The sequence below is a fragment of the Rhea americana genome, unplaced genomic scaffold (assembly GCF_003343005.1).
Source record: "Rhea americana isolate MKP2758 unplaced genomic scaffold, rheAme1 scaffold_195, whole genome shotgun sequence".
Lineage (NCBI taxonomy): Eukaryota > Metazoa > Chordata > Aves > Rheiformes > Rheidae > Rhea > Rhea americana.
In genome coordinates, this window is record NW_028186094.1 from 1,623,046 (window position 1) to 1,645,769 (window position 22,724).

General features: G+C 40.2%; 1 protein-coding gene across 3 annotated transcripts in view; it reads right to left on the reverse strand.

Moving 5' to 3' along the window:
* The window catches only part of KDM1A (lysine demethylase 1A), a 51,643-nt gene extending 29,381 nt beyond the window's left edge, over positions 1 to 22,262 (reverse strand). The window contains exons 1-6 of one of the 3 annotated variants that reach the window (XM_085302985.1): positions 21,911 to 22,262; positions 17,022 to 17,187; positions 11,935 to 11,994; positions 8,137 to 8,270; positions 3,485 to 3,563; positions 2,459 to 2,551 (exon numbers count right to left, since the gene is read on the reverse strand). In XM_085302985.1, the coding sequence (XP_085159111.1) occupies positions 2,459 to 2,551; positions 3,485 to 3,563; positions 8,137 to 8,270; positions 11,935 to 11,994; positions 17,022 to 17,187; positions 21,911 to 22,198 (820 nt within the window). In that variant the 5' untranslated portion in view covers positions 22,199 to 22,262. The remainder of the gene's footprint in view (positions 1 to 2,458; positions 2,552 to 3,484; positions 3,564 to 8,136; positions 8,271 to 11,934; positions 11,995 to 17,021; positions 17,188 to 21,910) is intronic. The other 2 variants (XM_085302983.1, XM_085302984.1) reach the window with 2 other exon arrangements.
* Between the last annotated feature and the right edge of the window lie 462 nt (positions 22,263 to 22,724).

Genomic DNA, 22,724 nt, shown 5'->3' on the forward strand with positions numbered 1-22,724 from the left:
ATTACTACAATTCAAGGAGTCACATTAAAGCTGAATGTAAGAGATAAAGAATGAGAAGTAGCTTCCTTCTCATCAAGAAGCTGACAAAACAAACTTAAAAGAAATAGCCACAAAAAAGCCATTTTAAATAAATATGTACATGATATGGTAACATGAAATCACTTCAACAATATTTCTTAGTTAACACAGGTATAATAAAAATTCGCCAGAGGCACATCTCTGACAAGGAAGAAAAATGCTTCTGAAGGTCAGTTTATTGAAGAGATTGATTCTCATTAATTACTGTGGGATATAATATCATAATTTTATTTCTTACCACCTCAAAAGAATAAAACCTTGAAAGCTTTGGAGCTGGATCAAAGTATTCATCAATATTATTTAGCATCAGCATCTCAAACTGCTGCAGGGGCACTGAAATAGGGTAAGCTTAACAGTCTTATGAAGTTTCTGCTCCTTTAAAGTTAGGAATAACAAGATATATAAACTTTTATATAACTACTGTTAATGTTATCTAGTTTTCCCCTCACTAAAAGGGATTTAATCTCATGAGCATCCATTCATTTCACACCTGTCAATGACCACTCAGCTTTACGGAACTTTACTTGCACTCTCTGCATTACAAAATAATAGAAATTGAAAACAAGAAGCCCACTTAAATTGTTGAGTATCGAATTAGGGAGAAAATTAGACTCACAGAAGAGTCTCCAAAAGCAGAAGCAATGGCCAACATCTTGAAAGCTGGCCCTCTAAGTCCCTCTCTACAAAAAAAAGACCTAATTGCACTCGATTTACATTCGAGTTACCTATAATAGATAAAACAGGCAACACACCAGGACTGCAGTATAGATAGTTGAGAGGTCCTACATGAGTTTACTGAGGTCACACCGATCCAAACTAACAGCTCAGAAGGACCCACACTGACTATGCAGTTGGGAGATAGTGCACTTAGTTCCAGATGACACCAGTGGCCTTTTATCCAAAGCATTTCAGCTCCCATCATGCAAGTTACAGCAAGCAGACAAAGTTACTCTATTACAACAAGTTAGTCCCTAAGCTTCTGGTAAGGGAATGAACCACAGAATGGTTTAGGTTGGAAGGAAACTCTGGAGATCATCTAGTCCCCTAGATGCTAAGCAGGGTCACCTAGACCATGTTAGACAAGACTGTATCCAGGCAGTCTTTGAATATCTCCAGAGAAGGAGACTCCACAACCTCTCTGGGCAACCTGGTTCAGTGCTTTGTCACTCTCACAGTGAAGAAATTCCTCCTCACATTCAGGTGGAACTTCCTGCCGTTCAGTTTGAGCCCGTTGCCTCTCGCCTTATCGCCTGGCACTACTGAAAAGAGTTTGGCCCCATCCCCTTGACACCCCCCCCCTTAAGGTATTTGTACACATTGATAAGACCCCCCTCTCAGTCTCGTCTTCCCCAGGCTAAAGAGGCCCAGCTCTCACAGCCGTTCCTCAGAGGGCAGATGCTCCAGCATCATCCTCGTAGCCCTGCGCTGGACTCTCTCCAGTAGCTCCATGTCTCTCTTGTACCGGGGAGCCCAGAGCTGGACACAGGACTCGAGATGAGGCCTCACCAGGACTGAGGAGAGGGGCAGGATCACCTCCCTTGACCTGCTGACAACATGCAACCCAGGATACCATTGGCCTTCCTGGCCACAAGGGCACATTGCTGGCTCACGGTCAACCAGTCATCCACCAACACTCACAGGTCCTTCTCTGCAGAGCTGCTCTCCAGAAGGTCAGCCCCCAGCTTGTACTGCTGCCTAGGGTTATTTTTCCCTAGGTGCAGGACTCTGCGCTTGCCCTTGTTGAACCTCAGGTGGTTCCTCTCCACCCAGCTCTCCAGCCTGTCCAGGTCTCTCTCTATGGCAGCACAGCCCTCTGGTGCATCAGCCACTCCTCCCAGCTTGGGATCATCAGCAAACTTACTGAGGAGGCACTCTGTCCCTTCATCCAGGTCATTGATGAAGAAGTTGAACAGGATGGGACCTAGTACTGAGCCCTGGGGGATGCCACTAGCCACAGGCCTCCAACTRGACTCCACGCCRCTGATGACAACCCTCTGAGCTCTACCTTTCAGCCAGTTCTCAATCCACCTCACTGTCCACTCATCTAACCCATACTTCATGAGCTTGCCTTCTTCTTTACTGTGCCTAAAGACAGACAAGTTCAACAATTGTAAAATTCAAGTATCATATAAGAACATAACAGAATTAAGTGGTGAGTATTTCTGTTATTCAAATGAGGAACATGGATAATACATTAGACAGTGACAGCTACTGAACTATCTACAGAAGATCTTCAAATATTTTAAGTAATTTATCTTCAGACTAAAATACATGACTGATCCCAAAATGGAAAATAAGCACCTAGTAAAGGCTAGAATGCCATCTGGCTATTGTCCCAGTACCATAATGCAAAATTAGAAACATTTTTAAACATTCTTACTTGGAAGGGGCTTCACTCTTTTGTAGATACCAAAGTTGATTAGACCATGACGCTCTAGATAGCTGTGTACTCTGTGGACTAGTACTGTATCACCTAAAAATAAATCGTAATTTTTTCTCATTATTCTATACAGTAGGCAGAACATGACTACTGAAAACATTCACAAGCAAATATGACACAGCAGTAACACACAAAGTCACATGGAACACATCTCTTTTTCCACCCCAGGTCCCTTACTGCACAATCCACCTTCCTGAAGACGACTGAGGTTAAACATTTTCTGAAAATCACCAACTGTTTCTTTGTTATACTAGAGTTCTGAATATTTCCTGGAAAGCAATACAAGAAACTAAACATTTTTATTATCTATTGTAGAAGAACATACTATCTGAATTTTGACTATAGAAATCTGTAAATCTAACCCCAGAACTGAAATGCCTATTTACTAGTACCACACTGACCCATAGTGGGGTACTGAATTCTCACTTAAAAATAAATAAATAAATATTGATATTTCACTATTCAGCAATATTTGACTGTTTTCATTTCAGTGCTAGTTTCCTTTTCTGATTACTTTTTACTTATAGGTCCTCTCTATCTTTTTCCAATTAGGGTCTTTTTTTAGAAGACTGAAAAACTCTGTGTTTTCAAGCAGTAATATCTCACTCTTGCATTGCCTTCACTCACGGCTACTCTCTTCAAGCCTTATATAACTTATCAATTCAGCCCAGAAATCTTACGAAACTTGCAATTGCAAACCACCGTAAAGTTGGATCAAACCTTAAAAAGATATATATACCAACTGCAAATTGATTTATCACAAGAAGCCTAAAGAAAATTATCCTATTGCATATTCCAAGCCGGTGTGAGTATATCTTCATATATTCATTTTGTACCCCAACCCAAAGTTCCACTAAGAAAAGGACCTCCTGAAGTCTTCTCTTGACTTCAAGAAACTTTTGCCCTAACTGAAACTGAAAAAGAATAGCAATGAGAAGCATGTTAGCAGTAAAATAATTAACTTACTATTATAAGGTGCTTCTAACTGTTGGATAGTTGCCTCAAACGTCAACTGAATCTTTGGGTTATCCAACCAAAGTTGCAGCTGTATTTAAACAAACAATAGGACACATTAAGCAATACAGAAAGGTGTTTTCCATGTGCTTGTTTGTTACCAAATACTATTAGGAGATGAAACACTGCAACAAGTTAAACTTTCTGCAGTGCTATCCAACCTACATTAATTAGAATTGACTTTACTATAAGGAACAAGAGATACAAAATGGCAGTGCCCGAATGCTTACATGTACAGTTTTCCTTCCATTTGAATGGTGCACCTGATGTTTTAATTGTGCATTTTAATTCGGCATTTCTTAACATCTGACTTAGCAGCATCAAATTTTAAGTAGCTTTCGTAAAAGCTAGAGCAGTACTTACCATCTGAAGTGTATTTATCTTAGACCTTTAGACTTATTTCGTGAAGGTAAGTTAGATTAACACCGAATACATTGGCCACATGCACACAAAAAAGAGCGTTTAGAGGACAGCTACACCCCCCCCCCCCAATGAAGCAGTCAGACGCTAGAACTAAGAACTATCTGCAATTTTAATTAGGTCCTTTCATGCTGGAAATAATCATAAAATGATAAAATCAGAACAGTTTTCCCCAAGAAAGTTCCTACTTCATAGCACGGAAGGTGATAGTTAATGAACAACACGTTACTGCTCAATGCCCAGCTCTAGACCATACATAGTATATCCTCACCATGTTACACTCCAGAATTTCTTTGGGTACTTCTCTACAATTGCACTACTGAACTTCATAGATCCTCACAGATAATAAAGAAACAGAGACAATACAGTTATATCATAAAAGGAAGATTAAGAATTTCCATAATATTTGGAGTTCATCTGAGGCAAATATTTTAATTATTTTTGAGTGTGAAACCAGCCATTTCATAGTACTACTTACCATAATGCTAAGATTTCATTCCAACTGGAAGAATGCAAAGCTCATAATCTGTACTTCTATATACAGATCTCTATATATATATTTAGATGCAATTACTTTTCCTCAATTGCATCAATTAAATTTAAAATGAATTTCATCTGCTCTGTTATCATTCAGCTATTCAGAAGATTCTGCAGCATCTTTTTGCATGTCACTTTTACTACTTAGAGTAACTTAGTATCTGCAGCAAGTCATCTCATTATATGTTCCAATTTCTAGATTATGTATGAACACCCTGAACAGTGCAGGCTCTTAAGCATGTCCCCCTGCCATGCAACAACAGACCATTAATCCAAGTTCTGCCTTGCAAATTTAAAGAATCATCTATTTTAACCAACAATAATTTAGATGACYACATGAATGGGATCCCCTTCATCCTTCCACATTCTTACCGATTCCTTCAAAAGACTCCCAACAGATTGCAAGGACAACTTTCCTTCTCACAAGTTACAGTGAACCTTTGAGAACATGTTTTCCTTTTGCAGTCTTTCATTCAAATCTTGATTACATTTGCTACCAGGTAAATCAGTAGAAATACCAGACTTACTCGTCTGATACTAGCCAGCTACTTCCTCTGACCTCTTGCACATCTTTAAAAGTTTGTGCCTCGCTCAGTATTTTCAAACTCTTTGGTACTGTGTCAGCTATAAGCAATATTACACAAGACTTCACAGCTCTTTCAGAGCTCTGCTCAGCACGAGGCATGTATTACTCATCCATTCTGTCTGTTGTTCTACAGCCTCTATCCTGACTGGAAGCAACCACCTCACAAGTAGTCTTTGGGAGAGGATTCCTTTTTAGGAACAGTCCCTAAGCTTCTCCATAGTAAATAAAGTCAGAAGACCAATAATGCAGCTTTTCTAGTAGAGCCTTGCAAGTATCGCTTCGAAGCATTCCTTTAAAATCCCAGTCACTTATTAGCCCTATTGACTCAGTGGGAGGTCTTTTTGCTTTTGAGATGTTTGTAAAAGGATTACTCATTATAAATTTTATGCAAAATGTTTTTGTTGTTGTTGTTGTTAACTTTTGCTTTTAACTTTTGACTTGCCTTGGTCTGTTCTATGCTACTGGAAATGAGATTATTCTGCTCAAGCTTTTTCCAAGAAAATGCATTTTTCACAATGTCTCCAGTTACAGTTTAGGTTAATTGACAGGAACTTGCACAGAAACAGTGTAAGTCACACTTCTAGCATGAAGAATAAATAGAAGCAATAGCACCGTGACAAAGTCTGAGTTAATTCTGTAAAGCACTGGAATGCAACTACACTGTGATGCCCTTTGACCATCTTAATTCTGTGAAAAAGAGGTAGAGAGGTGGAAAAAAAACTCCAAATCCCATACTCCAATGGTCTGGAATGGCTGGTTTTCCAAAGAGTTTTAGTCTAAGGCTAGTTCCTGTGATCAGATGTAAGTCCAATTGTTAAAGTATCTTCAGGTCCAAACAACTTAAGTGTTACTTGATCATCTGAGTTGTGTGGCTGGCTGAACACTGCTGATGCTACTATATTTACCCAAAATTCATTTAACATACAAGTCAATTAGTAGCATATGGGTTTGTTGTTTTTTCAGGAATTTTCAGTAAATATACATTGAAAAAAWTCTCTTTCTAGAATGTCAAGGCCTTCTTGATATTTACTTGTCTTGGGAACCTTTTGCAACACAAATCTCATCCTCTGTTGCCCTTCCCTTTCACAACAAGAAATTGCAGATAAGAGGAAAAACAGAAAAGAACACAAAAGTGACGTGTTAAAATTTTCCCCCACACAGTCATAAATAGCCACGTGAAGAGCAAAGTTATCTCTGGCGTTCTTAATTTCTGCTTGCCTTAACAGCAAGCAAAAAATCTGCCTGCCCATCCCCAAATTCCAAATACAAGATGACTATCACATCCATTTCAGATTACTGGGCCTGAGGAACTGAACTGCTTATTTGGAGACTGGATTACTGCAATGCTCTGAAAGGCCTACTGTAAAGACTGCTTAGAAACTTCAGGTGGTACAGCTCACTTAAATATACTGTCAGGAAACATTGTCTGTCTCTGTTCTTTGTTCGGCGTTAAACACAAAGATGTGCCACTGTACATTTTAAATACCTAGGCCATTTAGAGCTTTGTACCTCTAACAAAGCTACAGTGTCAGACATTTGAACAAACGAAGTTGGTAACACTCCATCATCAACCTGAATACCTGAACTCTAATACTTAACTCCTTTCTTTCAGTCTTTCTACCTCGGCACCTTGGATTCTCAATGTCTCTTACCTTCAGAACCTCCCAGGACATTGAAAAGGCATTAAAGGTATGCCTTAAAGGAAATGGCCTTTAAGGTAACTGTATACATACACACCTTTTATGAAGAAGCAAATAAACAGTCCTGATGGGTGAGATGGTACAGAATCATTCCCCCATTAGTCCAAACACAATTTTGCGAGCATCCGAGATGAAAATCAGCTATTTGTAAGATAAAGCACTCCGCACGTGCACGTGTGTGGGTGCACGTATGTATTCCCAATTTACACAACTGTAATAGATTGAACTATTAAGTCTAGTTTGAAAACAGAGAACAGATTATGTTCTTGCTTTTTTTCCCCCAAGTAGATTTGTGTTCTACTTTAAACTGTTGGACAGATTTTTGTCCATCATATCTAGTGGAGAATAAAATTTATTTTGAGAAAAAAAGTTGTCTCTCTAAAATCATTACTGTTTTAGTAAACATTGCAGAAACTGTTTCATCTCTGAAGTAAGGTAGTAATACAGATTTTCAGGTTAATTTTGGCTTTCTTATTGTTAATTCTTACAACAAAAAGATACTTTTCTAAACACAGGGGAAAGTGCGGAGCCCTGTTTGTGTGCTAAGGCAGCTAAAAATAGTGTTCCAATTTAAAAACGCGGCTCACAGTAACACAGTACTGCTTAAGCTTAATTGAAGTGTAAAGTTCAGGAATGCTTGTTAATAATTTTTCAAATTAATTATTTGAATATTATCCCTTTCTTCTGTGTTTTAAATTGCATGACAGTTTTGATCGAGCAGAAATATTACAAACTTGCAGGAGGACAGTTTCATTTTTAACAGCTTTCTCATTGCTTTTTTGAGATCAAATTTGGGACTGTTCCTTTGGAAATTTGGAAAATTCCTTCTTGAGAATAAGCCATATGACTGACTAGAGGTTTCTATACTATGGCAGGGGAATTCCAAGTAAACAAAACAAAATGAGAAGTTGAGTGCTTTTACCTTATTCTAAGCAACAATCTATTTGATTGAATATTATAACTTAAGTATTCTATAGACACTTTAATCCAAGATGAAACAATAAGATTTTTTTTTACCACAGTTGTGGTGTGCGTGCCTTCTTCCTTATTTATTTATTTATTTATTTATTTTTAAGAGTTGCATTAACTGAATCACGTAATCATAGTAATGGCTACTATGACTGTACTTTGGATATTGTGAATTATACAGCTCCTTTGTGCTACCTCACAGTGTTGCCTCAACATCTCTTTTTGCACCTTAGAGCACGACAGGATGCCAGAAATGAAACACCACCATCACAAAAGCAAAAAACTACCAACTATTAGACATGGAAACTGCCAAAAACAGTTTGCAAAGCATTATGGTAAAGAAATGCCCTTCTGAACATTTTTTTTCTTCAATATTTTTACAATAAACTTACTGTGCGGTTCCTGATGTACAGAAACACCTTCTGAGTCTGCTGTGGCCCACTGATTATATCTGGGAAACAGGCAGCTTCTTGAGATGTCATACGGTCATGCGGAAGTCTACTCTGGAAAGCTGCGCCCTCCACACCTACAATAAAAAGACAAGTTGTCCACAAATACTGCAAAAAAACCTGCTAGTAAGTACTGTCACACTGCCCTTCCTAGCCAACACCTAGAATAGCCACGAGGTCACATGCTGACTTTTCCTGCTGTGCTTTCATTTTTCTCCTTTTATTTATTTCTGCAAGACATGCAGCTTCTCAATTAGACAGTTCTTTGAATTATAGATATTATCCAGTTTCAATGAAAGAACTGCACTATGGCAAAAAAACAAAACAAAATAACCCTGATAAAATAAGGGGGGTGGGGAATAGCAGAGTATCAATAAAACTGAACAGCCTTGTGTGGTTTCCTGTTTCTACCAGAGTGTTAAAAACATTTTGGAGCCCATTCAAAGCCAAAAGATGTATAAGCCATAAGCACAATGCCAACAGTCCCCTCTTATCTGCTACCCAGGGTTTCACTTGCACCGCGCTTTTCTTCCTAGATTAGGAGGAATCCATCTTAGCCTATGCTTCTGCCTATTTTATATATCCACAATGTGCACTGCAAAGTAGTACAAACCTTCTTACGCTATTTCCATACCTCCTCCTCAAGTGTTACCTATTATCAAAACACCAGATTTCTGTCTTTTCCGTGTAAACTATCCACATGTTGACTAGTGTTGAACATACACAGGAGTCACTTTCTGTGGAAAGATTTCATTCACCAAGGCACCTTTCCAGCTAACACAGTCTGAACAAACTTTAAAACACTGGGAAGTGAACTAATACTAAGGCTATCTACCTTACATTCCTCAATCTTACTTGAATACAAATTATACTATACAGAAAGTAACAAAGCAAGACACAGCTGCACGAAGTGCTGCAGCATGGATTGCAGAAAGTGCACCTTGCAGGCACAAGGAACATATCCTAAAAAGTGACTTAAGAAGATCAAAAAAGGACAGAAGAGAGGACAATCAATCTGGAAAGATACAAGCCAATACATCCCAAGGGGGGAAAAAAAGTACAAATAAGATTGAGATCATTCACTGAACCTGGAGTTTTTCCAAAAAATTGTAATAAATATCAGAGAATACATAACTGCAGTGCACGTTACACTAAGCAAGACACCTCCTTGAAAGTCTGTGGTTTATGTGCAGAGGTACATATTATTGTATTGGGGAAATGGAGAAAATCCTCTTCTTTCAATTCTGATACAACCACACACACACACACCTCTAGTTTCCAAGCGTTTTTACATCCAAGATGGGGGGAAAAAAAAAAAAAAGAGAAAAAAAGAAAAACTTAAGCAAGCAAACAGTTGTGAAGCTAGCAAAATTCATTCATAAGCAGTGATTAAAAGATCTAACTATGTGATGACTCAAGGTAGAGAAAACTGTCTATAATCATTTACAGGAATTTGACACCAAGAAGAAATTAGTAAAAGAGGATACAGAGCACTACTTTGAATTAAAGCTGAAATTAATAGGAAAAGTTGACATACAATACTTTGATAGTAATATCCAGCTATGGAACAGAAACCCATAGCAAGGATATAACTTCAATTTCTTGCACATAACAAGCATTCCCCTGGCCCTTTTGCTTGACACTGGGACTGACCATGCAAGTGTCTGCATCTGAATACACAAGTTGAACTCTAAACTCTGTCACACTGTAATGTAAACTGAAGCCATCAGTTCTCTGACACTATATTAACATAACAAAACTTGAAGGTTCTCCTTCCTCAAGTGCCAGTAAAATGCTCAGCAGCACAGTTTTCAGACTGGCCAGTTAAATAAAGCTTTAAAATGTCTAGTTACCTGACTTCTTTTGTGCTGAAATGCACGGGCCCTCTCAAGATTCTCTAAGAAGTGTTGACTGATATGCACAATGACTGACCAGCTAACACAGAACTAGCAGATGTGAATTTATATGCCAACTCCCCAGTTTCTAGGTAAGCTTTGCATTCATCTCTTCAAACTGGATGAGGCCAGAGAACCTGGTGCTCCAAACAGCCTTGAAAATGATTCCATGCTGTTAAACAAAAACAAAAACAAACAAACAAAAAAACCCGAAAACAGCTTGTGCAACCCTCAAGTGTTCATGGGGTTTTTTTTTTTTTTTAGTTTTTTTTTTGTCTTTTTGCTTTTTTAAGGCTACATCTCTCTTTTGACAGTGCTTAATTTTAAAATAAGATCTCAAAACCAGTCTTCAATGAGAATCCATATTTAGAAGGCAGACCAAAAAACAAGATTTGACAATTTTACAATCTAGAAAAAGCCTAAATATAATCAGCAAAGAGATTATTTTATTGCCTTCAACTACTAGAAGATGGTATTCAAACCTGAATTTACTTTTGCAACTACATAGATCAAAGTTAAAGCACTTTCAGGTAGATTAAATTGTTTCCTCCCCTTTTTTTTGTTACATGAAAGCAACATGACAAAGGGAGTCTCAATCCAGAATACACATGCTTTCTTCAACATAGAAGTTAGGCAACCTTTTAAATAAAATGTAGCAATTGTCCTGCCTAGACTCACCTCTTCTCACACACATGCACACACACACACACTTGCCAGTACCAACAAGTACCAGTAACCATTAAGTGCCAGCAACTGTGTGAGGTTTTGATTATCTTCTCCCCCACAGAAGAAATCCTGACAGATGCTGCTCATTTAAAAACTTACAGAAACATCTGCAGATGAAATAAATCCATCAAGCACTCTGAACGTTATTTGGCTACTCAGTCCTTCAACTGATAATGCATACCCTTGGCATACATGCAGTGTAACATATCCAGAATTTGCAAACAGAATCAACATCTGCCTAAAATTGAAACAGACAATAGATCCTTAAATCCACTACCCATAGTATTCAGAAATTCTGTTCAAGTGATAAGATTTGTAACATAACTAAGGCTCCTTTACTTAAGGCAGCAACAATGCACTTTCAGATGAGTATCTTGAATTTGTTTTTGCTTCAAAAAGATGGACTTTGAGGTACAGAATGGATTCTGGAGCCTCCGACTCCTTTGCTTAAAACCCTAATCCTCACTCCTCAAGTGAGAGTGAATGCAGCAGAGTTGGAGGAAGATTTTCAGGAGGAGTCTAGAAGTATCAAATAATATAAGATACCAATTGCGTGAATTACACAGCAAGTGCATACCGCTGGCATCGGTGCTTAGATCAAATGTGGAATGCAGTTCACAGTCCAGTCCACTGAAAAGTAGACTAATCTCCCCTACAGAGAAGTTATCTGGGCTAACTCCTGGGACACAGCTCAAACTCAATTTCATATGGGAAAAAAAACAAAAACAAAACACACCGACACATACAGTTTCTTCAGCAAATTAGAAAAAGGGTCTAGTGTTCTGAAGCCCAGGGCTCTCAGCATCATTCTAACTGGTAGAAACCGGCTAGGTAAGAAGTACCTTTTTGTATTTTTGGACTCCTCTGAACATGGAGAGGAGTGGAGGGATGAGAGATCGGCCTGAGGCATTTGGATGTAAGTTAGTTTCCTTGTCCATGGTTTGTACAGACCTCAACTGTTTGAAAATACCTCCCTCCCCCCCTTTTTTTTTTTTTTTTAACAGGTGAGCAAACAACCTTGCTAAACTCTGGACACCCACACCCATGCGCACTTGCAAGCATCAATCCCTAACTTGGCGGCTCTTGCTACTAAGTGGCAAGCATCAAACGCCACCCTCACCTGATGCTTGGCCGTCTCCATACCCTCCAGAATTGTCGTCTTGAAGTCCTCCTGCTTGCCCTGTGGAAGGAAAGAGGAGAACTCAGGGACCTTACTCCATAGGTTAAATCATATTGGACATAAAGGCCCGGCAGTTGGCGTTTTTAGGTATTAAATTTCACCAACTAACTAAACACATTTTCTGAGAATCCCATCTTCTGGACTCTAGATCCAGGGCACCAAACTCGGTGGTCTTCTGAAGTGTTACCCATGTTACTGGAACCCTTTAAATCAGACTTTCATGGGAAATCTAGAAGTACACAGTATGTAGTATATTACTGGTGGCTAAATACTTATGATCAAGTTGATTAATGGCTAGATTTTAAATAATAAGATCACATTTCTTACTATAAGGTTAAAGATTTGGTGGATGGGTACTGTCAGATCGTATGGGTCTCAAACCATAAGAATTTGATAATCTTGCCCTTGGCATTCCCAAGTCTCCCAACAGGCAACAGGATGGTTTGAACCATTCTGAAAAGCCTCTTACTTTCAAGAGAGCCTCTTCCTTTTTTTGCCATAAATCCTTTCTTGAAGCGTGATGAAGGAATAAAGCTTGTAAAAGGCACAGGCCAATTACCTTGGCTTTAGTGCCCTTGGTGCACCAACAATCCTTTTACACACTAAGACAATCTTTGAAGCCAAGTACGTGTCAATGCTGCTGATCCACAGATCACTAATATGATCAAAACCCAGCACTGAAAGACACTGGACTTTTAGTGTATCCAGAGCTGGAAAAGTGAGGAAAGGTAAAGCACCCAGCTGAAAGATTTGAAGAGGTCTCAAATTTACCTTAGTCTGAATGTAAGTCCTAAATACCAGCCTTGATAGGTCTGAAATACAACTTGGAACAGTGTATTTACAGGAAAAGATGAGCACAGCTATGATGTCTATCAGAACAAGCTAAATAGGTCATCTTCTTACCCTCTGCTAATCTGTACAAGAAAAACCACCTCTGAGTTTAGCTCTTAAGTGATATTCTTCTACAATCAGATGTTAGTATAAAAATCTTTTCAGCTCCAAAGAGCAGGAAGCAATGGAACACTGCAGAGACAGCTGAACCCCATTTGACTATCCAGACATATATCAAAGCACCTTCAGAGCAGAGTTCTTCATAAGACTGTCCCAACAGCCAGCACATTGGGTGTTTTCTGAGGTCCAACCAAACACCCACCGGAATAAGCCCCTGTGCTCAAGCTAGCTAATGTCTAGTCTTCCTAAACTATGACTGTTCCAGGTGCAACTGCTCAAGGAGCCATCTTCAAACAGGTAAGAGAAAGGTTCATAACAGTGGTCAAGATTACTCTGTAGAGGTTAGGATAGGGTAGATAATTTTGCCAGAATGTAGTTTGAAGCTCTCAGGAGATACTTAATTCAGTATTAAAAAAAATAAGAATTTAAGAATTTAATCTGAACTATAAATTTAACTCCTAAAGCAATATACAGGAACAAATCAAGTGTTTCCATATTTTGATAAGCAATGTGCTCATTTGGAACACCATAACATTTCACATCTACGCATAAAAAATTAGAATAGTAAATAAACAATTTTAAAACACTTTCAACAAAACTCTCAAGATCTCCACAAGATTACAGAGCACACTGAGTGCTTCAGGTTACTATAGTTTTACTGTGACTTGAGACATAGGCTCCTAAGAAAAGTTCAGTTAGCTATAAAAGGACTAGCCTATCACATGTTTGAATATGGCTCTGAAACAAGAAACACATTTTCACCTAGTTGCAATAGAGGAGTAAGTCTGTATTTTTATATAACCAGTCTCCTAGCAGGAAAGTTCAGAGACTCATAAGAGAGACTGAGAAAAGAAGTATCTGTATTTCAATAGGCTTCAAAAAGTGCCAAAGCCAGGATACTATCAACTCAATGTATCTGCAATAGCAAGAGAAAACACCTAATTTTATTTACACCATAAACACTGGACTTTGTTTGTTGGGAACATATTCCAACAATACAATACCTGCTTTCATTGGGGGAGGGAATAACACAGCCCAACATGAATATTTACCCTCCAGCAAAGGCCATTATTTGTGTGAAAAGTTATCCTTGTCCTTTCCATAAGTTAAGAAATTGAAACAATGCTGACATCAGCCCGTAGTAATCATTACTCCTGAATTATATTGCCACTGAGCAGAGGGGACAAAGCTGCTCTCATTTCAATTACAAAAAATATTGAACACTTCCTTTTCTGTTAATAGCAGCTAAACCACTTTCAATGTTAGGTCAAACAAAAAAAATTTTTACTCGTGCTGCAAGTCAATTCTAACAATACCCAATCTGAGCCCAGAACTGTGGAAACAAAACATTCATTACACATCTTCACACTCCGATTGCCTCTCCATCCCCATAAAAAGGTGAAAGGAAGCTTTTCCCAAAGCAGCAAACTGCTAATCCTTGCCAATGACAATCTATTCCAGCTGCACACATGCAGCAACAAGATCTGCTGAAAGGGTTGAGGCAGCAGAATAACTGTTTGTAATCTGAAGAGCAATCGGGAAGAAAGTCAGCGAAAGAGTCTGTTTCATTTTGGTTCAGTTCATACAATCATCCACTGCCTTATAAAGAATAGCAGTACAGGATGACCAAAAGCAAGTGCTGAATTTAACTACAAGAACAGACAAATCAGGTAAGAAAAGACAGAGGCAGAGCATCACTAAATCTTATCAGGCATATGTTATTAATCTCGATCATATTCAGTCTCATACTTCGTTAGAAAATAGCAGCTACAAACATCAACTACCACAAACTAAGAACATTGACAAAACTAGAAAAACATGAGTGAGGAAAGGAAATCTTCAGGAAGCAATGAAAAGGAAAATCCAATTTAGCCAATGCAAAGAGGAGGAAAAACAAAAGCAGCAAGTGCTTTAATTCCAAAGGGGATATTGGTGAACAGGAACTCAAATTAACACTGAAAAAGAATTTGCAAGCTTTCTGCTGTCCAACAATACTTCTCAAACCAAAAAGAGAAGCAGAGACAATTAACGAAATTTAAGCTACCATGAAATAGTCTTACCACTTTTAAAACTGTTCTGCAAAACAATTTACAGTGAATCTTGCAAATCCAGACTCTAACAGTCTGCATAACCAGAACATCTGAAATCCCCCTAGCTGAACACATTAACGGAACCCACTCCAAGTAAAGCCAACATTTTGCTATTTCCTAAAATGTAACAATTAACACTCTCCTTCTAATGTTAATTGCCTCTGAGTACAGAGTAATTAAATACCAGCTACTGTCATTATTACATTATTTTAAAGTTTGCACAATTAGACTTTTCGGCACAAAAGGTGGTAAAATGAACAAGAGTTTTATTTGACCAAGAGAACAGCTCAATTACAAATATTGCATTCATATTAGAATACACAACAGACCTCATGCCTTGTCCTGCTAACTTTGTTGGAATTAGATGTTTCAATACAATTTAACAGCCAGCAGAAGATTAGCTAACGCTCTGGTACTTGCATCTTAGAAAATAAAGACAGAGAAATCCACCAATGTACATAGTTTCAGAAGCCTTTAGAAATGAGAGTAGCTACAGAAAGACAACGGAAAATTTCTGCCTTCTTTCACATGCCTGTGTTCAGTACGTATTACAGGATATCCATCCCTGGAGAAAAGACATCATGACCTGAAATCTAGTTTTAAAAACAGGTTATATCTAGCTGACTAATCAATGCCTGTAGAATAACTGCTACACAGACTTAGATGCATACAGAATAACCTAAGCTTACCATTGACTCTCTTCCACCTTTACATCCTTCAGAGGGTAAAAATGCCTCCAACTGAATTCCAAGATCATTCTTAGATGCACAAAATGACATTAGAGAAATACATTGGAAGGGTATCGGTATTGCATTTCACAGATTAAACCCCAAAAGTGCAAGTTTAATTAAACAGGGAACTCAAGATACTTGCTTAATTACTCCTATTAAATTCTACTTTTAATAGCTCAGTCACAACTATGAAAATATAATTTTCATCATTTTAAATGTTTCAGTCAAATACATATGAGCTACAGAATTCTTTTTTAGAGGCAGGAGTGCACAACTACAACTGAAGAGAGATTGCAGGGGCAAGCCCTAACAGATAAAACAATCGTGGCTTTCAGTATTTCCGGAAAATGAAGGTGAGTATCCTCAAGCTACTACCAGATTGAAATGGTCTGTCTACATGCTCAAACTTGTAGCAGAACTGTAAGTGCAGAACTGTAGACATCCGTGACAAACCAGCAAGAGTTCAGCTATTAGATTTCAACTATTGTCAAAAACCAACTAGCACACATTAGGTACTACAGAATCTCTCTGGCAGCTGACCTTTGCAAAAGTATGGTTTTTGTGGATACTTGCTTGATATGCCAACATGAGACCAAATGCTGGTAGCTGTAAATACCACAGAAGTAAAGAATGGATAGCATCCTGCTAATACCATGAATTTCAGTAAATGCTATTGCTGCTCCCTGAACAAGGCTGAACAACAAACTTTCCAATGTAAAGTGAAGCTTTACAACTCTGCCAAAGGTAATGAAAAAAGCACTGAGGTTTAAGCAAAGAGTATCCAATGAGAACTTAAGATTAGATTCATAGTTTAAAGTCACAGGAATCACCATAACTAATTTTGTTCTGCACAGCAATTCCTCCAACAAATCTAACCTCATTTTCCTCAGAAGAGGAAGTGAATGTTCATATACAAGCAGGTGTGACAGCTAAGCATCAAAGAGGCTATTCTGGTCAATATAAAGTTTCTAAAGACATGCTAATAAGGATAAAAAAGGAAATCTTAATACGAGAGGTTTGGCTTTGTTTGCAATTGTATCATGCATGTTCCCATCTTCATTGGTCTATTCTTCTGCATTTTTACCCTCCTTCCACACACAGGGTCAGCAGAAAAACAAACAAAAACCCCACCAGAGCAATCATTCATAACCAGATCAAAACTAGACACAGGACTCACGATGCTGCACCTGACCCCCTTGATTTCTGCCAGTAAAACATGAAAATACCATCACAGAGAAGCTCTCTCTCTACTCACCAGATGGTTCCTCTGGCTCACTTTCATTTTCTTCTTCCACAGGAGCTGGTGGAGGTGGTGGCGGTAGCTTTTTCTCTTTCTCAGCTTTGGCATTTCTCTCCTCTTCAGAGTAATACTCGTCTTCTGACAGATTTGCAAGACTCTCATCCATCTCTCTATACTCCACCTGTAAAGAGCACAATCACAAGATAAACACACTGAAGTAATCCAAGCCTAACTACTAAAGTGAACACCACAAGCAATGTAATTGCTTACAGGCTCAATAAAAGGCCTGAGCTACTTTGTCCAAAATCCTATTACAGGCATCATGTTATACAAGTCTTCAGCAGCTTAACAAGTTTCATGTGTTTTCACTTCCACTGCTGGCTTCAGCATCTAACTATCCCATAGTAGGAACTTTCTCCTAATAACTAGTCCATTTTTTATAGATTTGTTGTGAGTCAATATTGTCTTTTAACCTCTGTAGTTCTCTTCTGTACCTTTACCTCCCCAACATATTTATGGATTACAAATCCCCTTCAAGTCCAATCCATCACAGTGAAACTAAACTTTCAGTCTCCTATCGTGTATTAGGCTCTTTATTCTCATTATCTATCAACCTTTCTTATATGCTCCAACTTGAATTCATCTGTTAAACGTGGCTGACCAGAATCATTAACAAGACACCTCAAGAAAACCTCACCAGTATCCTGTACAAAGAGGTATCTTGCAGATACTCTCTTCTTTACTGAAAAATTTCCCTTGGTACAGAGGATCACATCTGCCTCCTCTTCAGGATGCTCACGCTGGTGGCTCAGTGCAAGATCTCTCTCCTGTTTTCAGTTGTAGTTTTATTTGTTAGCAGAAGTTATGATTAGTTCCCAACCTGAACTGCTTTATGCTTTTTTATAATTGGATTTCACCCTGCATATCTATTATGCTGGTCCTCTAATTCTCTTATGWTAATTCAGTCCTCTGCTCCTGGCCTTCTAGTCTCATCTCATTAGGCCACACAAAATAAAACCCATTCCTGAAAAATGCCATTAGTAATCTCTAAGTCTCTTCCCCAAACTCCAGTGCTGCAGTGTCTCTCTTCAACACTCCAGCTTGGATTCAGCCATCTCTCAGCTCAGACTTAGCAACACAAAACCCATATTTCAGAAGGATTATCATAGACGACCACAGTACCACACATACCTGCAAATTTGGTATATGTGATTTTGATCACCAGAGGTATCTTATGGAGCTAAAAATTAGTATCAACAAGCATAACATCTAACACAAAGTAAGATCACAGATGATTTAGAAGGAACGTAGAGCTTATTAAGCATCTAACCACAGAGGAGCTGTTTAACACAAAGTTCAAGCAAAACATAAATCAAGAAGCACTACCAAAAGAAGATGTCTACCAAAATCAGCCAGGAAAGACTCAGAGTTACACAAACACAATGCTATACCATACATCAGTCTCTGTGACTGAAGGTACATGGGATGGACTGGGCTCATCTCACAGTCCACTGAGGCCTGCCACATGCTTCTAATCCTCTCTTCCCTCTCTGCTCCTGGCCACATAGCTGGTAACAAGGTGCGTGGCACGTACAATAATTACTTCCCTTTACCAGGCGACTCCCATCACTAAGGCTGTGGAACACTAAGTCTCTTCCCACTGTCGGGAGACAGGTTTCTCCCGAGTGGAGAAATGGAATCAACTTACTGTGTGACCACACAAAAGCCAGAGAAGGTTCAATCAAAGGAGTCAGAACTGTGTAGGTGTTAACAGCAATGGAAGGAGACTCCTCCTTCTCCCCCCTTCTAAAGTTGACAGCAGCTCAGAGATATCTGATCTCTGTGGTCTAGCATCTCTTGTAAAACTGAAAGTACAAAACTGCAAAAGAACAAGATATATTTCTGCCAAATGTTCATCTGTTGTCTAACACAAACTGATGAGATTATACTGCACCTACGGCACATTTCAGCACTGATAATGAATCAGAAATCTTTGTTCTAACAGAAAATATGGATATTTTCAAGTTATACAGCACAAGTAATCTATGCAGGTCTTAAAGGGATATACATTTTCTGGAGATCTTCAGTTTAAACATTCAAACTCTCCATTCCTAATTCCTATAAATCTTTTCTGACAAGCTAACTGAACCACTCCTGTTAAGATTTCCATTTATTTCAACTGACTCCAAAGTTGTATTTCTTGCATCATGACTACTTCCACATTATTGACTCATGTTCAAGAACTATATTAAACAATACACCAATGTGTCATGTGTCTTAAGTATTTCAGAAAAAACATCTGTAAGCTGGAATTTTGATTTACAGTGCCTCAGATCTTGAGCTGAGCTTTGAAATTTTGAGTATTCCCTTATCAAGGTAGACATGCAATGAATTACAATCACAGCATGTCTATTTTAATTTCTTCTTGTTTAAAATCTAAAAGCCAGCATAAGTAAGTGATAATCCTTTAAGGATATGAGGGAACAAGTAGTAAAGTGGAATCCTTTATCTTACAGTCACTGGAATTTTCACTGTTAATGAGAGGACACTTTTCTCACCTGATTTTTTATATCAGTTATGACAATAAAGATAATGAATTATTTTGCTTAAATCATAGAATGGTAAGGTTGGAAGGGACCTCTGGAGATCATCTAGTCCAACCCTCAGCATAGCCCATATGGGGACTGAACCTGTGACCTTAGCATTAGCAGCACCATGCTGTAACCAACTGAGCTAAACCTAAATATTTGTTTTTTACTGCAGAACAGAACACTTATTTCCCCCCCCCCTCCTTAATTTACTGTAATTTAAAGGAACATGGAAACCCCAGGAGATGTCCTAAAAGGTACTGTTTAAACAATTTTGAACATACTGTTTAAAACATATTGTTGTTTTTCCAAATTAAGAATAATTTGTCTATTGCTATTGAATTTCCTTACCTATTGAAAAGAAAAGAAAGCACATCTCCCAGTACAGAGCCACTGAGAAAATAAAGAGCTAGGGTCCCTACAGGTCAGCTTCTATCTTGAGATGACAAAAGCATTTCTTATCAAAAGAGGAATGAAGAAACTTCCAGGGTTTTTTTTTACAATCAAAGCTCAATCATTAGGAAGGGCATCAGTGGGTGCTATTCAAAGCTACATGGGGAAAAGCCTGTATAGGAAAGCCTAAGTTCACTAAAACACTGACACACTCAGTGATCTGCTTTAACTTCAGTAAAATCAAACTCAGATGGGAGGTTCCACCCTACACACACATGTTCTCCCTCAACCACCTCTTACATATATGCAAAATGCTTTGATATATTAAAAATTCACACAATATGGAAGATTTTGAGACTTCATGAATAATGATATCCCTATCATTAACTAGCAAGCACAAGTGACAAAGATCAAGAAATTCCTCTTTCAAATCCTCTTCGGCATGTTCTGTTGCTCACTGTTGAGAAAATGTGTTAGACACTACACCACTAGCAGGATCTTTTGTGAATTCCCACTCTGAAGTGAGTTAAAGTGACCTCAGAGCATCACAATTATTTGAAATCATCACAAACTAGTTCTACTCTCAAAAGAGGCTATCTTAGCCCCACTGAAGTCTCCCTTCTCTTGCACAACTTCCAAAGAACAATCAAGTCCTCCCCCCAAAATTAATCTTTTCCCAAGATGTTTTTTTTGTTGTTGTTGTTTTAACCTAGGTAAGATACCCAATTGAATTCACAGTACAAACATCTGCACTAATTCATGGCATTGCCTCCTTAGGCTAGCTTGGAGAGATCATGGGAATGTAGTGTTACAGGAGATTAATGGATTAACGTTCTTAGCAAATGGTGGTGTCAATGCAGAGAAACATCACTAAAATATAACCTGCAAATACTACAGCAAATACTACAGCAATTCTCCCCTGCTAAGAGACCATTATAAAGGAAATAAAGCCCGCGTGTGCTCCCTCAGAGGGGGAACCAGACTGATTCGATCTGACAGCTCCCAAGCACAAAAGAAGAGTCAGGCTATCAGGTAGCATAATTGCACTCAAGAGCAAGATATTCAAAACCACAAGGACAGTACATCAGTCACTGTTCCTAAGACTAACTTCAGCTTCTATATCAAATGTGCCCAGTTCTGGGCACACCCAAGGTCTTCAAAGTCTTCTGCAGCAAGGTTTCCAACCAAAAGATATGAATATATGAGAATACTTTATTTGTATGAAGCATAACAACTTAAGGATGAATGATACTGCAGGCCCAAACCACCGAAAGCTGTTCAAGGGCCTTCAGCTTTCCTCACTAGATGTCACCTCTAGCTCCCTTAGTGCAGTACTGGTTCAGTTCCGCGCTGCCAAACGATGGAAGCTGAAGAACAGCGCACAGAACTACCTTTACCACCTTGCAAGACCAGCTCTGTTTTTCCAGGCACATCATAATCCTTAAGAGAGACTCCACCCCTATATCCTAAAAGCACTACGGATGTGCTCCTAATGAAAATATAAGATCATAAGACATTTAGATTTAGAAAACCTAGGAAAAAAAATCAGGATCGAGAAGCCCTTCACGCCTCGGAGGTCTGCTGCAGGCGCTACAATAGTGCTGCAATTCCCTAGTTCTTGTGAAGATCCGCACGGATGATGCCCGACCACGCCGGCTTCCTGCAAGCCTGCGCGCTTTTCCGGGAGCAGCACTCGGCTCCACGGGCAGCCCATGACTCGGGGCCGCCCGCTAATAGCCGATGAGAGAGGCGGCGGCTCTATGCAGCGGCTCACGCCGGGGAGCTCGGCCCAACTCTCTCCGCGGGCGGGGAAGGGTCCTGGCGGCAGCCGGCCCGCAGCCGCCCCCCGGCCCGGCGGCTCCCGCCCAAGGCCCCGGCACGCGCCAGCGCCCCGCCCCGGCCGGCGCCGGCCCCGACACCTACTTTGGCCCGCTTGCGGCGGCTGGTCCTGCGGCCCTCGGGGGTCTCGGCGATGCCCGTGGTCTCGGCGCCCGGCGCAGGGGCGGCGCCGGAGGCCGGCGGCTCCGACAGACCGCCCGGCGGCGAAGCTCGCGGCGGCTCCTTCTTGCGAGGGGTCCGCTCCGAAGCCCCGCCGCCCTCGGCGGAGGAGCCCAAGGCCCCCGGCACGGCGGGCGGCGGCACAGGCGCCTCAGGCCCTCCCTCGCCGCCGCCGGCCGCCGCCTCCGCGGCCTTCTTGCCGCCCGACAGCATCGCCCCGGCCCGCGCCGCTGCCCCGGACAAAGGAGGCCGCAAGCGAAGCGAAGCGCAGGCACCGCCTCGCGACGTCAGCTCCGGCCACAGGCCGCGCGCGCGCAGGCGCAAGCGGGCACCTCTCCCCGCAGCAGCAAGCCGACATCCTCCCAGCTTTTCCCCTCCCTAATGGCGGCCGCGGGGCGGGCGGCTGCGGTCTGCAGCCACCGGGGGCGCGCAGCTGCTGCGCGGCTAGGTGGCGCTTGGTCACGGCCATGAGGGAGGGCGGGCTCGCCTGAGTCTGCGGCAGGGGACATGGGCAACCCAGGCTGATGCCAGAGAGCTGTGTGCCAGACCGTGTCTGACAGGTTGTGTCTGATCTGGAACCTTTGGCTGACGTGGGGGATGGTCCAGCCATCTCATGGGCGCTCTGCTGATGTTGGTTTTGACCCACAGCATATACTGTCCCATCCGTTCCTGCATGCTACTGCAGAGTGAACCTCTCACACAGTCGTGAAAGGAAACTGGTCTGAAAAGCTGGATATGC